At 33.1% G+C, this 17,039-nt stretch overlaps 2 protein-coding genes and 1 long non-coding RNA gene across 3 annotated transcripts; 1 reads left to right on the forward strand and 2 right to left on the reverse strand.

Annotated features, from left to right (window-relative positions):
• Positions 1–259: 259 nt before the first annotated feature.
• On the reverse strand, positions 260–2,914 carry RpL22 (Ribosomal protein L22). The gene is made up of 3 exons (XM_067780369.1): positions 2,785–2,914; positions 1,947–2,540; positions 260–685 (listed from the first exon to the last, which is right to left on the reverse strand). The coding sequence occupies exons 1-3, from the start codon at positions 2,794–2,796 to the stop codon at positions 419–421; spliced, it is 873 nt and encodes a 290-aa protein (XP_067636470.1). The 5' UTR covers positions 2,797–2,914; the 3' UTR covers positions 260–418.
• LOC137249127 (uncharacterized) lies at positions 692–1,940 on the reverse strand. Its single transcript, XR_010952256.1, has 3 exons — positions 1,307–1,940; positions 1,070–1,228; positions 692–1,002 (listed from the first exon to the last, which is right to left on the reverse strand). It is a non-coding gene; the product is annotated as an uncharacterized lncRNA (long non-coding RNA).
• Positions 2,915–14,626: 11,712 nt separating the features above from the next.
• LOC137247671 (V-type proton ATPase subunit G-like) lies at positions 14,627–15,733 on the forward strand. The gene is made up of 3 exons (XM_067778641.1): positions 14,627–14,871; positions 14,999–15,099; positions 15,190–15,733. The coding sequence occupies exons 1-3, from the start codon at positions 14,790–14,792 to the stop codon at positions 15,358–15,360; spliced, it is 354 nt and encodes a 117-aa protein (XP_067634742.1). The 5' UTR covers positions 14,627–14,789; the 3' UTR covers positions 15,361–15,733.
• Positions 15,734–17,039: the final 1,306 nt, after the last annotated feature.

Consider the following 17,039-nt stretch of genomic DNA (forward strand, 5'->3'; position numbering starts at 1 on the left):
CTTTGGTACATAAAAAGTATAAAAATATGTTATATTTGTTTTGGCCGAGTACTTTTTTTTGAACCTGCGATTTCCTTGGACTCCATTGATGACAATTTGTTAGTCGCAACTTTTGAACGGGGATATGCACTGTGAACAACGACAAGACTTGGTATTTTACAGCAACATGTAAATAAAGATCTCGAAAAACGATAACGAAAAACCTTTTCAGCAAATATTTTCCACCTCAATCTTCAAAAGCCTTAGGAAAAGTTCAAAATTATCGTTTCACACAAACTCAACTTGTGTTAAATTATTTTAATGTTCTTTACTGTTGGAATAAATAGCTTCAACATTTTTACATTGTAACCAACAGCTTCACTCTTGTCTAAAATTTTCAATTATCCTTATAAAAACAATAATTTTATAAAAAACAAGTTTACTCGGCATCCTCATCTTCATCGTCGTTGGAGCTGATTCTGAAGTAACGGAGTTCATATGACTCCTTATCATTCGACACCACTCGAATCCAATCACGCAAACTGTTCTTCTTCAAATAACGCTTTGTCAGGTATTTCAGATAAGCCTTTGAAAAGTGTACATCTGAGTTTACGTACAACTTCATCTTTACACGCTCGAATGTAACATTGTTGCCAAGATTGTTTACTTTGCCATTTACCTTTAGGCGGGCCTTAATGTACTTCTCCTGAGGATTACAATAAATAAGCAAAATTTAAAAACATTTAAAAAAAATCCGTTAACTAGAAAAAAAGCAAGGGAGCATACGCGAGGAATTGTCTCTGACAGTGTTAAGTTACAAAACCATGCAAGTCGTTTTGAAACCAAAAATAGTAGAGTGGGTGTTTAATTTGCCACTGAGTACACTGCCTTCAGTGCGATGTCGCAGAAGCTTCACTCTCTGACGACAAATCAGACGTGACCGACATTTCATTGCTTATGCTCTTAGACAGAAAAACAAAGACTTATAAATTGCTGCCGAAAAATGCGTACATAACGAAACAACTAAAAAAATGATTAGTCATAATTGAATCATGAGGAAAAGTAGCATAAGCTTTGAATTGTCTCTTACTGTGTTAAGCTACAAAACCAAATACGTCGTCTTGCAACCAAAAATAGCAGAGTGGGTGTTTGCTATGCCACTGAGTACACTGCCTTCAGAGCGAGGGTGCCGAAGCTTCACTCCCTGACGACAAATCGGACGTGGCAAACATTTGCTAGACATTCACAGCTTATGCGCATAAAGAGGATTAATAAAATAAGCATAAGTTTACATAAAGGATTTACATAGTGTACATTTAATATTTACCTCTTTGCACCCGGTATATGAGCAGTAGTAGTACTATCAGAACGTGCAATCTACGCTTGAGCTTCTGCATCCAAGTTGAAACAAAGACATTTTGATCCGTTGAGACGCCTGCAACGCACGAAAATTCGAACGCATACACAGGGCGCACTATGGGTTTTAGCCTGTGCACATGCGGGTGCATGCACAACTGCCCGGGACCCACCACTAGGCGGTAGACATAGTACGACTTGGCACTGTTCACAGACGGTTGCACCACTGGCCAGACCAGGTTCTGGCGATCAGAGGCTACCCCGTTGTGCAGCGCCCAGAGCCCCGTATCGAACAGCAACTCCCCAAAATTGAGGACGTTTGGATCTTTTGCTTACAGAACGATTCGTGTAGAACCTATTTCAACAAGGAACTCAAACAGTAGTAGCACATTTTGTTAGTATGTAACCATAATTGTTAGGCCAAGTGTCTGTATAATTACACAATAGCTTAATTGTTATGGATATTACTCTACCACAATCGGAGCTAACACCAAAGCCTTCTGAATATACAGCCTCGATGACGAATAATTTTGTGGTTGAATGCACATGTTTTTTATGATATTGAGCTAAATCAATGAAGTCACATGATCTGCTAAACTTTGAGTACTTACAAAATCGGCAACATCCATTATGTTATCCTCAGCAATGTTAGTGCAATCAATGCCAAAACGTAGGGAAACCTTCTTCTTCTTGATGCCCTTGCCACGCAGCACGTTCTTCTTTCCAACTTTACCGGCGGCCGTAGCAGCAGCAGCCGTTACAGTTTTACGTGGGGGTTTGGCGGCAGCCGGCTTTGTTACTGGAGCTTTTGCCTTGTCAGTTGGTGCCGTAGCAGTGGCGGTAGCAGCAGCTTTAGCTGGCTCAAGTTTTTTGGCTGGCGCTACAGGTTTAGCAGCAGCTGGTACGGATTTTTTCGCATCCTTAGCAGGGGCGGCAACCTTGGTATCTTTCTTAGGTGCGGCAGCTGCAGCAGCCTTCTTTGCATCCTTGACAGGTGCTGGTTTAGCAGCAGCGGTTGATTTGGCAGCCGATTTCACTTCCTTGACAGCTACGGGCGTTTTCTTTGCATTTTTGGCTGCAGCTGCAGCGGGTTTAGCTTCAGCCTTGGGCTTTTCAACTTTGCCTTTAGCAGCGGCAGCAGCTGGTGTTGCAGTCTTCTTTTCACCCGGTTTAGTGGCGGATTTGTCACCTTTGTTGGTTTTAGCCTGTGAAAAAAAGATTAAACTAAATCAAAGGAAAACACCAGTAGTAAATGGCATGTATACGAAAACAATTAAGTGGTACGACGGAGCCTTTTATCAATCAATCTGTTCTTATTGCATCTGCGTGTTCATGACAACAAATTTATTACGAACTCCTTGGGAAATGCTTTAGTTACACTTTATTGCCATTATTTGATATTTTTACATATTATATGCAGATATATTTCTAATAATATAGAGCACTTACAGTGGGTGCCATGTTTAGCAGCAGGAACCACGGAAGAAAAAGAACTTGAAAATTAGTGTCAATTGAGGCGTTGCCAACGTTGCTTAAGCTACATTGTTGTGCAGAGTGCTGCCCATTCGTCAGCTTTCTAAATATAAAGGGGCGGCACATTCATAGCCAAAATTTAATATATACTTATAGCTAGTTTGAGTTCATTCACATAATTTCCTATGGGCTACCAAAAAAGCTGAAACTTAAGGTAAGTTGCACACGAGGCTACGCATCATAGACGCGTACAAGATATTTCATATAGCTACAATATTTCTACGCCTCAAGATCTGCACACGAAGCTACTTTCGAGCGTCGCTACAAAAAGCAAACAATTATTAAAAAAAATTAAATTTCTTCAGCTATATCCGTCCCCGACACCAAAGGAAAATAGGTATTAAACGTTGTTTGCATCCCCGTGCCTTTGTAAATTATGAAAGGCAATTTTAAACCACCGCGGACTAGAGAAAAGGGTGATTTCTAGTTTCCAACACTTTTAGCCTCTAAACGCTTCAACAATTGCTGTCTTCCAGTGAGTTTTACAGCTCCGGCTCACGCTCATTTCTCACGGGAATGCTCTGGATCATTGAGAGACTTGAAAAGCAGGTGTCGTGAAATTTTCGCACACGTGAAATGTGATAGGCAGATGTCGCCGTTGTTCTTCATTTAACTAATACGGCGAAAGGCGAAGCAGCGACATCTATTTTTGAAAAATTAGGTATATCAACATTCAAGTTGATATTTTAAAAAACTTTTATTTTGATTTTGTTTTTAAAAATTTATATTTTGTTTATTTTTGAGTTTAGATATTTTCTAACTAATTAGAATTTTCTTTTTTTGAAGTTATTCAAAATTTTAAGTTAACACGAAAACTCAATTAAAATTATTTTAAAAATTAAAGTAAAGAGTACAAAGTAGTTAACACTATATTTACTCCCCCTCCAAGAAAATTTGAAACAAACAAATTATTAATTAATATTAAAAGTAACCTTTTTTTGTTTTTTGTTGTTTAATGTATTTGTATTTAAATTAGTGTTAATAAGTATGTTTGCTGGTTTAAGTAAATCAATTGAAATATTTTTAATAGTATTTTTGTATTGAATTGTAAATGTTTTATTTTTCTTAGAGATAACTTTAAAAGGTCCTTCATAAGGTGATTCTAAATTAGATTTACGAAGAACTTTAACAAAAACATACTCACAATTTTCTAATTGTTTAGGAACGAAAAAATTTTCTTTATTATGATGAAACACTTTAGAACGAACAAGTGAAAAATATTCTCTTATTTTATGGAGAGCGTCATTAGAAAAATCATGTTCTTTATTACTATTTGAAATAATTAATTCACCAGGTATTCTAAGTGTTTGGCCATAAACAAGCTCAGCAAATGAACATTTTAAATCTTCTTTAATAGAAGTTCGTAAATCAAGTAGAATGAATGGTAAAATGTCAAACCAATGAACCGAGTCGTTTGATGCTATAATTGCTGCTTTTAAAGTTCGATGAAATCTCTCTATTATGCCATTTGCTTGGGGATGGTAAGGAGATGTATGAATTTTATGAGAACCTAAAAGTTTAGTTAATTCCGTAAAAAATTTTGAGGTGAATTGTGAACCTTGATCTACTGTAATATTTAATGGTATACCAAATCGTGGTATATAATTTTGAATAAAAGTTTTTACTATAGTATTTGTTGAAATATCTTTAAGTGGATAAGCTTCAGGCCAACGTGAAAATCTGTCAATAATTGTTAAAATATAACAATTTCCATTTGAAACTGGAAGAGGTCCAACAATATCCATATGAATATGTTCAAAACGACCTGATGGTATTTGAATTTTTTGAATAGGAGATTTAGTATGTCTTGAAATTTTGGATTTTTGACAATTGATGCAAGATGAAGTCCAATCGTTAATTTCTTTACGCATGTTAGGCCAATAATATTTATTTTGAATTAATTTTCTAGTTGTTCTTATACTTGGATGAGATAATGAGTGAATTTTGTCAAATATAATTCTTCTCATAGAATGTGGAACATAAGGTCGAAAAGGTTGTAGAGAAACATCACACCATATGTTTAAATTAATAATTGGAATATGAATTTCTTTTAAATTATTTTTAGAATTTGGATCAGAAATGGTTTTTTGTAAAAATGTATCAGTTTGCTGTTCTTTATATAAAATTTCTAAATTTATATCTTGAGTTGAAATTGCATTTATTTCTGGAATACGGGAAAGTGTGTCGGCAACTATGTTGTCTTTTCCACGTATATATTGAATATCATTTGTAAATTGAGCAATATATTCAAGATGACGTAGTTGACGAGGAGATCTATCTACTTTAGAATTTAGAACATGAATTAAAGGTTTATGATCAGTATAAATAGTAAAAGTTCTACCTTCAAGAAAATGTTTAAAATGTTTAATTGAATTATAAATTGCCAAAAGTTCACGATCAAATGTTGAATATTTAGTTTCTGTTGTAGTTAATTTTCTTGAAAAATAAGCTAAAGGTTCTAGTATATTATTGCTAGTTTGTTGAAGAACTGCTCCAATAGCAACATTTGATGCATCTACTGCTAATGATAAAGTACCATTTTTGTCGAAATGTGTAAGTAAGGTATTTTTAGCAAAAAGTTTTTTAACATTTTCGAAAGCTGTTGTGGTTTCATTTGTCCAATTTAATTGTTTGAGTTTGTTTTTAATTGCATGTGTTAACATTTCATGCAGAGGACTAAGTTCTGTTGCTAACATTTTAATATATCTGTGATAGTAATTTATTATACCTAAAAATTTTTGTAATTTATTTATAGAAATTGGTTTTTCAAAATTTGTTATGATTTCAATTCTATCTAAAGATGGTTTAATACCTTCGCCTGAAATTTCGTAACTTAAAAAATTTAATTTATTTACACCGAGAGTACATTTTGAAGGTTTAATATTTAAATTATATTCTTCAAGTCTTTTGAAAACTGATTTTAAATGATTTATATGTTGATCTTCATTATCACTGGCAATAAGAATGTCATCAATGTATGTAAATACAAAATCGAAATCAGAAAATACTTCATTAATAAAGCGTTGGAAAGTTTGAGCACTGTTTCGTAAACCGAAAGGCATTCTTACGAATTCAAACATTCCAAAAGGGGTAGTTATTGCAGTTTTATGAATGTCTTCTTCTGCCATTGGAATTTGGTGGTAAGCACGTACAAGATCAATTTTGGAAAAATATTGTTTGTTTTTTAAATCAATTGTTAAATCGTGAATATGTGGTAAGGGATACCGATCTGGTGTAGTAATAAAATTAAGTCTTCGATAGTCTCCGCAAGGTCTCCAATCATTTGGTTCTTTTTTAGGAACGAGATGAAGTGGAGATGCAATAGGAGAATTTGAGGGTCTGCATATACCCGTTTTAACTAAAAATTCAAATTCAGCTTTAGCAATTTTAAGTTTGATTGGATCAAGACGTCTGGGTTTCGAAAATGGTAAAATACCTTTTGTTTCTATCCTGTGAACCGTATGGTGTTTAACTTTTTTAGTATAATCTGGTTCACAGGTAATAGATGGAAATTCATTAAGTAATTTTGAAAACTTATTTTCGACAATAGGAATTTTGAGTGAGAAAATATCAGAAAATCCAGAAGATCCAGTAACTTTAATTTTTGTAGTAGAATCCATTATTTCTTTATTTTTAATATTGACAATAATTCCGAATTTTTCTAAAAAGTTTGCTCCTAAAATTGGTGTATCAATATTCGCAATAATGAATGGAAATTCAAAATCTCTTCTTAAACCTAAATCAATTTTAAGTAGTTTTGTACCGAAAGTTTCAATTGAAGAACCGTTTGCTGCGGTCAAAGTAAGATCCGAATTTCTTTTATAAATTTTAAATTTAGAAAAAGGAATAACTGATACAACTGCACCGGTATCGATAAGAAAATTAAGTTTATTGAATTTATCAAATATGAATAGGCGACGAGTAGGTTTAATAATAGTTCCATTATCCGTCACCGTCATAATGGATCGTTTAAGTTTAAATTTTGTTCGGAATTTGAATTGTGATTTTGATTAAAATTGCATGGGGGTATACATTTAAGAGCGTTATTCTTAAATTGTTTGTGATACCAACAAATAGTTGTTTGTGAATTAAATTTACGATTGTTTGAAAAATTTTTTGATCTTGAAAAATTTCGAGATTTAGATCTATCTCTATCTTTAGATCTTGAACGGATTTGTAATTGATTAATATCATTAGAAATTTTATTTAAATTTTGATAAATAGCCGTAGTTAATTCAGTTAAATTTTTAACGCATTGTTCTAAAATATTATTATTTATACTTGAGACTACAGGAGATTTGGAAGAATGACGTTTGTTGATTAAATCAAAAAGTTTGTCAGCTAAAATAATTACTTCATCTTTATTTTGATTGTTACTAGAAGTTAAATGGATTTGTATTTCTTGTGGCAATTTACGAATCCATAATTTGAAAAGTAATTCTTGACTTACAATGGAGTCAGTACCTATAAGTGATTTCATAAATCTGAATAATTCAGATGGTGAACGATCACCAAGTTCAGTTTTTGAAAATAATTGTTCTAATCGTTTTTCTTCGCTAAGAGAAAATCTTTCACAAAAAATTTTTTTTGATTGTATCATATTTATTAAAAAGAGAAGGAGGGTTAATAACATCTAAAATTTTAGATATAGTATCTCGTTGAAGAGTAATTAGAACATTTTGAAATTTTAAATTGTCATCATTGATATTGTTAATTTCAAATTGTCCTTCAACAAGCAAAAACCAGGCATCAGGACAATCTTGCCAAAATTGTGGTAATTTAATAGATTTAGTAGAAGGAAAATTTGTAAAGTTATCTTGTGTTGAAGTATTTTGTGTTGTATTAGAGATGTTGTTTTGTGTTGTATTAATGTTAGAATTTTGAGTTGTATTGTGAGTCATGATGTTATTTGTATGGTTGATATTTTGATTTTCTGCATTTGTAAATTTACGAGTTCGTATTGGTGAACGTAGAACCATATGAAAAGAAATTTAAATGAAAAATTTGAAAATAAGAAAATATTTAAGAATTTTTTGGAAAGGGAGTTAACAATTTAAATACAATATTTAATTTTATATAAAAAATAAATAAATTTAAATAACGTATATTAAAATTTTTAAGATATAAAAATAATCTTAAAATAAATTTGAAATTTAAAAGGTTTAAAATTTTAATTTAAATTATAATTGAAAAATTTTAAATTTAATATTAGAATAAAAATTGTACTTACATAAAATTAAATTTAATAAAAAAATATTAAAATTAATAAGTAGTTGATTGATGATTGGCAATGGCATTTACGTTATTCGAGAAATTTTGATTGTTGATAAATATTTTCGTTTTGATTGTAGTTGGAAGTCTGGCCAGTCTGGTGATTAGAAGGTCTATTGAGTTATGTATATCGATTTCTCTGATGAGCAAATAGCTTTTGAGAAATTGAAGCGATTCAGGCAATGTTTCGAGAAGATTTTTAGATAAATTAACGTATGTAGCTAATATGCTCTCCTCTGATTTCGTTTGGAATACCTCATCAAGAATTGTTGAAAGATATTGCATTGTCATTACAGTCGTCAGTTGGACGACGTGGGTTATTCAAACTATCTACATTCATGTTATATGAACTATTTGGTATAAATGAAATTGTCGATGATGTCGATGATGTATCACTTTGATAAAGATGTTGTTGTTTTTCGATAAAGGCACACGCACGTTCACATAATGTTCATAGAATACGCGTAGTATGGATTTAATCGAATTGCCGTCGATTTGTAAGTTAATTAAATGTGCCAAGGAGGTCAATGACAATGGTAGATTAGTTGTTGAATTATTCGTAAAATCAAGTTTTATTAGATTTTTTAACATCGAAATTTCATCCGGAATTTTCGTAATTTTGTTATCGCGTAAATCGAGAGTAGGTCAGAAGGATCGTTGGTAGGATCGCCAATATATCAACATTCAAGTTGATATTTTAAAAAACTTTTATTTTGATTTTGTTTTTAAAAATTTATATTTTGTTTATTTTTGAGTTTAGATATTTTCTAACTAATTAGAATTTTCTTTTTTTGAAGTTATTCAAAATTTTAAGTTAACACGAAAACTCAATTAAAATTATTTTAAAAATTAAAGTAAAGAGTACAAAGTAGTTAACACTATATTAGGTTTATTAAAGGCCGCGTTGCTAACCAAAAAAGAAGTAATTAACAAATTACCTGGCTCACAAATTGAAATTATTTATCTGGATCAGGATTTTGCCACCGGATGACGGCAAATGTCTAACCAAGCTGTTGCGGTGTTTAATACTCTCTTTCGCTTTGGTAATATACCTTTCTCGTACTTTTATTAGCTAAAGTAGCATTTTTTAACTACCCTACAAGAATACTGACTATCATATGACTATCATCTGATTGTCAGTAATGTCAACCTAACGATCAGCGCCTCATACAAACTTTCTATCACAAACTTAAGGGGACTTGCGCAAATGTGATGTAAACAACTGTGTACGTGTGAGTTTTTGTCTCCTTCTTATACACCAACATCGCCTACTGATTCAGTATATAGCCGTACTGCTCACTCTCAATCCTTTTTCTGGATCAGTGCTGACACTCTAACTATCAAAAAGTGTCATAAATGATAATTTACTGTAGATATCAGGTTTGACTGTTATACTATCATAAATGACAATTGTTATATTCCGCCAAAAATGAAACAATGCTTTTTACTTTTTATTTACTTTATTTCATTACGTTTTTAATTTTGTACGTGATAAAAGCATACGCGTTTCTTATTTGTTTAAAATAAATAGTTTTATAAGAATTCGACTTCAGAATGTTCAATTTAAATTCAGAAAATAACAAAACAACAGAATAGCGCTTTCCTCATGCGGAAACACATTTAAAAATGAATCATCACTAACCACTATTATTTTTCGCGTATCAATTTTTTGAGTGCGCCCCATACATTCCGACAGCTTTTGGTATTTTTTAATATTATTTTCGATTTTTTTCTTTTAGCATGGAGCTTTGAAATGCTCTCGTTTTCATTTTTTAAACTTATTTTTTATATGGTTTTCGTCGGTTGAAAATGGCGGAATTTAAAAAATAACAAAACAACCGTGATAATCATTTGATTGTCATATGACAGTCAGTAGTGACAACATGATTAAATCGGATAAACTGTTCTCGCATACATAAAATTCCGTTGAGAATTATGTATCTGTCTCACATGCATAAAGGTATCTGCTGTATGTTCTTTTGTTCTGTACCAGGTGTCCGAAGCTTTCCCAGTTTGAGTCCTTTTTCATGATTATAGGCTGTCGTTGGAAACATGCGGACATGCGTGAGCGATCAAAAGAACATACATAAATTTGAGTATCAATGTTTACATCATCGCAGGATCAGCATTAGGGGGACTCGTGTAACCGTATAAATGCCTTGTAAAGTGTGTAAACGTATAAATTTATCTAGTGCGTAAACGAACTGTCAAATTTTGTATTAAAAATCATTTACACAATTTGTATAAATTTACGCACACATTTCATTGTGTAAACGCGGTAAACTCAAAGGAATGCAACCTGCAGACATTACAGCAGGCATTTTCATCAGAAATCTCCAACATCAGCAAGTCATTTACAAGAATATCTTAGTAAAGACGTTTTAGTTTTGATTTTTCACTTAATCTTGGCATTTTTTAATTTGTATAACAATCAAAAAAATTTTGTTTGGCAATAATACAGCTGATAAACAATCAAGTTTATCAAGAGTATTTCTAGATACGTTCATATAACAGCGTGTGTAAATGGATATAATTTTACACCTTATAAGTGTGAGTGTATTAGTAAAACTATCAGCGTTTCTTGTAGGGTAATTACACAAATTTGCATACAGAAAAATTTACCAAACATCTTGTTCTTCCTTTTTTTCAAGCGTACGTACGCTCAGCGACTAACATTGCTGTACGCTTAGCCACACGAAAATGTCATGGTTGTCGCATTCATGCAGCTGACGCCTCGTATGCAGCTCTGCATTCAAATACATGTGTTCGGCATCAAAGCGTACAAATTTCGCCTGCAGCGTCTATGACGCGTAGCCTCTTGTGCACCTTGCCTAAGGCCGCGGCACAAGGACATTTTTGATGTAGATACGTTTAACCCAAGCTTATGCATTCCAATAACATCGCCACAACCAACCAAGAGGTTGCGCTTGTAAATATGAAGGAACTTCATACTTGGCAATTGCAGTTTATTACGCCATGCCCATTTACATACAAATTTTCGCGAAGCACTGTTATAAAAATTATCCTTATTTGTTATATTGCAGTTTTTAATTGCAAAAATTATAGAAAAGTTACAAACGAGTGGGAAAAATAATTTCACTCGCAAAGTGTGCCAACATCCTTAAGCCCCCATTATTGATACTTAGCATAGACTTGACTTGACTTGGCGTAAACTTGGCAAATTAGCCACGATTATACTCAGATGGCGCCAGCGTCACTCAATCTACCGTTCTACATAAAAATACGTGCAATCTACTCATAATGCATGAGCTTGTGTTAAACTCATCTATATGAAAAACTGCTTATGTGACGGATATTACTTTTAATTCAGGCATCTACTAAATTTCTTATGAACATGCAGCAAAACCACAAATCATACAAGAAGATTGCGCATGTAAACATTAGAACAGCTGTTTTTTATGACGTATGAATTGACTCTTTTCCTTTAGCTTTTTTTCTTCTCGCTCTTTTTTTTATTCGCTCAAGAGTCAACTATGGCGTACATGCGCATAACGAAGCAATTTTGAACACGTGAATGCGCAATCTGGGTAAGTGATTTGTGCGACAAAACGTCGGCCCACAATTACAAAAGTTTTTGGTTTGAATTCAGCGAACAGATAGAAGCAAAGAGAATAGATATAATGATATAATAGGGGGACTCATGATAGCATATAAACTTATAAGGTGTAAAATTATATCCATTTACACACGCGGTTATATGAACGCACCTAGTAATACTCTTGACAAACTTGATTGTTTTTCAGCTGTATTATTGCCAAACAAATTTTTTTGATTGTTATACAAATTAAAAAATACCAAGATTAAGTGAAAAATCAAAACTAAAACGCCTTTACTTGCTGATGTTGGAGATTTCTGATGAAAATGCCTGCTGTAATGTCTGCAAGGTTGCATTCCTTTGAGTTTACCGCGTTTACACAATAAAATGTGCGCGTAAATTTATACAAATTGTGTAAATGATTTTTCATACAAAATTTGACAGCTGGTTTACGTACTAGGCATTTATACGGTTACATGAGTCCCCCTAATAATATATATGAAATAAAAATTTAAATTTCCACCTTCGGATTCGTGGTCGTGGGTGCAAAGCGCGTCTTTTGACACCCCTTCCAATGTTTTTGGATGAGCTAGTAATATACTGTATTAAATACAGAGTTATCGTAATGCTAGCTGATTATCACACATGTGAAATAATCTTTTATACTGTTTTCACACAGAAACTTAATGATCTCATTTCACCTGCTAATGAAATCGTAAATTTTTTGCTTTCACACAGAAGCATTGTTTACTATATAGTTTGGCAGCTTAAGTAGAGGTTATGTTGCGAATAGAGTGGAAGGCAGTGGACTAGGCAGTCGAATGTCATATAATGAAGGAATGGTGTTCGGAGTTTTTGAAAGTTAAAAAAAAAATGATAAAAGCTTTAATATATATAAAACTATTGTTTTAATGACAACAAAAACGCCATATATATTCTGTATACATTAATTGGCAAGGATTATCTCACCTTAAAATTTGAATTAAATAATCTAAAGTTTTTTTTTGAAACTGTGCGTGCGAGTGTGCGAATTTTCACCAATCAGCTGTTAGTTGCGCTACTTGGTAAAATTTACAATGCACAGAAGTAACTGCTCGATTAGTATCATGGTTCAACTATATACAGGTTGGCTCATCTGTAAAGCAACAAAATATGTCTGTTCAAATTGTCAAAATCTGTGTATTGGTGTTGGTGCGAATGGTATGGAATGGAAACATAAAACTTAGCAGTTTTTGTATGTGTAAGTAAAATGTTGCAAATGTGTTGGTTTCATTTTGAATTTGCCATCTCCTTTTGACAATCCCTTCGACCATGCAATGACATAAATAAAATCAGCTGATGAGATGAGCCAACCTGTACATAATTGAACCATGATTAGTATGAAGGATGAGACAGACAATCATGGCGGAACGATACAAGGTGGGAGCATGGTGACATACCTACAAACAAAAAAATTCCATGTACTTGTAAATTCGATGGACAAATGTCAAAATCGTACTGCGCCGATAGTTGATGTATCAAATCAAATAAAAAAGGTTATAATCAGCTGTTCGATGCGGCCACCTTGTATCGTTCCGCCATGCAGACAATGACATTTGCTTTGAAAACTAAGAAACGGAAACGGAAGCGGAACGCTGCCAACAGAGTTGCATTGTGCTTTTGACTTCATTAGGCATTCGATTAGCTACTAATGAAAAAATAATAGATTCGAATTTTGTAGGGAAGATTGAGCTCAATAAGCGTCTTAATGTAGAAAACTGCCTTTATTATTCAATAAGCCGTTTGTGTGAAAACAGTATTAAGAACCTTACTGAAAATACAATACGCAACAATCGACAATCTGGCAACCATCGTATTTACATTCTCTATTTTGGTTTTTCTTGCCTCCTTTACTTCAGCTAGATGGTTCAACTATATACAGGTTGGCTCATCTGTAAAGCAACAAAATATGTCTGTTCAAATTGTTAAAATCTGGGTATTGGTGTTGGTGCGAATGGTAAGGAATGGAAACATAAAACTTAGCAGTTTTTGTATGTGTAAGTAAAATGTTGCCAATGTGTTGGTTTCATTTCGAGATTGCCATCTCCTTTTGACAATCCCTTCGACCATGCAATGACATAAATAAAATCAGCTGATGAGATGAGCCAACCTGTACATAATTGAACCATGCTTCAGCTATTACTCATGTTTTGTTCATGGCGGAACGACACAAGGTGGCAGCATGGAACAGCTGATTATAAACTTTTTTTGTTTGATTTGATACATCAACTTGCGCCACAGTACCATTTTGACATTTGTCCATCGAATTTACAAAAACAAAGTACATGGGATTTTTATTTATGTTTGTAGGTATGTCACAATGCTGCCACCTTGTATCGTTCTGCCATGGTTTTGTTTTACTATAAAATTTGTATGTGACAATGAAATGAAATAAATGAGATTAGAACACTGCATTTTTGAACGTCAACGGCTGTGTATTATTTTGGAGGCGTAATATTTTCTGTTCCTTGGCAAGTTCTAGCTTGATCAATCATCCAACAAATACAATATTTGTTGTTTTGCAATATATCAAAGCAATGAAAGCATAGTGTACCTATACCAAGTGTGTTCACTAAGCGATAAACGTCAAAACTACAAACAGCCTCGCTCACCTGATGGAAATCTCAGGTCTAGAGTCGCATTTTTGGCCTCAACGACAACGTTTTTGTCTACCAATCGTCTCGACTTTTTCAATTTTTCAATCATTTGGAGCATTCGGTAATGGTATCCATTTTGAATTCGCTGTCATTCCGAATCCAGCGAGTTACTGTCAGAATGCTTGACAGATAAGTCAACACACTTGTACTTGTACACTATGAATGAAAGCAGAAAAATATATCAATCAAACCCCCATAGCATGCCATTCCATATATTGAGCGAAGATCAGTTGCTATTAATAGCAACTCTGCGTACCTCGATCAGTGCTGCCATACATACAATTATTATTCATCGGAGTAATCAGCTGTCAAACAAATATTTATTTTCCTTGCAGAAAAATCGTAACACATTTAATTGAGATTTTGTGCAATTTAAGAGCGAAAATCTCAAAATTAAAATGACCAGCCAATCTACAGGAATACAACAACTTCTTGCTGCTGAGAAAAAAGCAGCCGAAAAAGTTTCGGAAGCTAGAAAACGTGAGTACAAACATATTTGTGAATTCTTGTTGATGCCCGGGCGGTGGTGCGCTGCACTAGCGGATATGCTTATTAAGAAATTTGAGGTCACAATTCATTGTTAATTATAATCCACAATAAACCATAGGCAAAGCGAAGCGTTTAAAGCAAGCAAAAGATGAGGCGGTTGAGGAGATCGAAAAATATCGTGAAGAACGTGAGCGCATACTGAAGGAATATGAAGCAAAGGTAATTAAGAACCCTGTAGGAAATTCGGAATATTATATATCACAAAAATATATGGATCGTTTTTTCGCTTTTTAACAAATTTTCTAATAGTACATGGGCTCAAGAGAAGGCGCTGCTATGAAAATTGAAGCGGAAACAATTGTTAAGTTGGAAGAACTAAAAGGTGCAGTAGAAAATCGTAAAGATATTTTGATAAATGATCTTCTAGATTTGGTGTACAATATCAAAGCAGTAGTACATAGAAACTACACCAAGAAATAAAGGGAAGGTACTATGTATTTAGTATAATGTCATAATATGAACTCTACATAAATGGTTTTGGGTCAGTGTAGGCTATAAAAATGCCTCCAATTGATATTGTTTTTTTTTTTTTTTTTTTTATTTGTTACGAGGTTTTGCAAACGAATTCGTTGGTTGACTAAACTTTTTTATTGTTTCTACAACTGAACTCATTTAATTACCATTATATTCGAATATATAGAAGCCAAAGTTAATTTTTTTAATTAAATTATTGTATCTACGTAGTTTATTATTTATAGATTGTTTATTTGCAAAGCCAAATTTTCTGTTTATCTAGTCGTTATGCAGCTTTATTTAAGTTCCAAATAAAAGGCCCATTTAAAGCATCGTAAAAGTGGTTTTATTTGAACTTCCTTTAAGATGAAGGTTTATTTAATATTAATGCCGGTACTAAGAATATTAAAAAAACTTAAAATTTTTCATGTATTCGGTTTCCAGCCGGATACTCGCCAATATTCGGCCATATTTAAGATACTGATTTAAAAATTTTGTTATTTAAAACCTTTAATTTTTCATAAAAAATAAAATAAGTTCAAAAAATACTTGTATGGAAATGTAATTTTAAAAAACCTTACAATAAATAATATATCAAACTTTTCTATTTCTCATGAATAAAGAAATTAAATACTTAAAAGATAGCCGGTCAATTATGTGTTTAACAGCAGTATAAATAGGCTTTTTGACCATTATTTGCTTAGTGCAAAGCTAAATTAAACTCCACTATTTCGGCTCAAAGTTTCGCTAAGCACCTTAGCTTCTTCAGGAGCGAAACTGAATTTATTTAGTAATTTTTATCACAAACCAGTAAATTAAAGTTTAAAGGTTCTTGAATGTGAATAGGAAGTGCTGCTTTACAAAAAAAATAATATGGCTGATTTTAGTCACAACGGGAATCATAATCTGTAAGACTTTCTGAGGCCAATATTACAAGTACAAAGAATAAAACTAAATAACGATTATTTTTTCTGTATTTGGCCATTTGCAGTGAGATTATGACATAACATTTCATCCAGGATATGGTTAGTAAAATAAAATCTCGAATCCCATTTTGTTGAAGTTTGTAAAAGCCCCAATAATAAATTAGCTATAGCGGCTTAGCAGGTTTTTTTTGTGCATCCAAGCGAAATATATGTATGTTCACAATTTGACTGCTGATAGCTTGATGGGCGGGCTCGATACAACCAAAGCTTCCATAAGATTGCATTACTTCTCTTATGACTCAATTGATTTATTTATGATGAACGATTCAAGGTTTCGAATTAGTTCGTCAATAACCGAACTTTGAGCTTCTCTGAAATTCAAAAAGAAAAGAAGGCACGTGTCCTGATTTAGTCGAAGTTCCATGTTGTTGTTTCATCATTGTCTATGTTCACTTCTTCACATAAAAACTAATTTCAGAAATTAGTATTTTTTGAAAAACCCTGGTTTTCATATATGTTATGATAGGTGCTTTTATCGCTTACTTCCACTCCCATCCCCTATACCCCTATCGCTTTCCTCTCCTCACTCAGCTTCCCTACTCTAACTTCCGCTCACCTGATCGGCTATGCCTACTGCGGGAGTATTCTAAGCCCCTTAGATCAATGAGGGGGTTTACTTGATCTTGTTCCCCAGCGGGTTAGGGGGTCAGAATATACCCG

This window comes from Eurosta solidaginis, chromosome 4, assembly GCF_040869045.1.
Source record: "Eurosta solidaginis isolate ZX-2024a chromosome 4, ASM4086904v1, whole genome shotgun sequence".
Taxonomy (NCBI): Eukaryota; Metazoa; Arthropoda; class Insecta; order Diptera; family Tephritidae; genus Eurosta; species Eurosta solidaginis.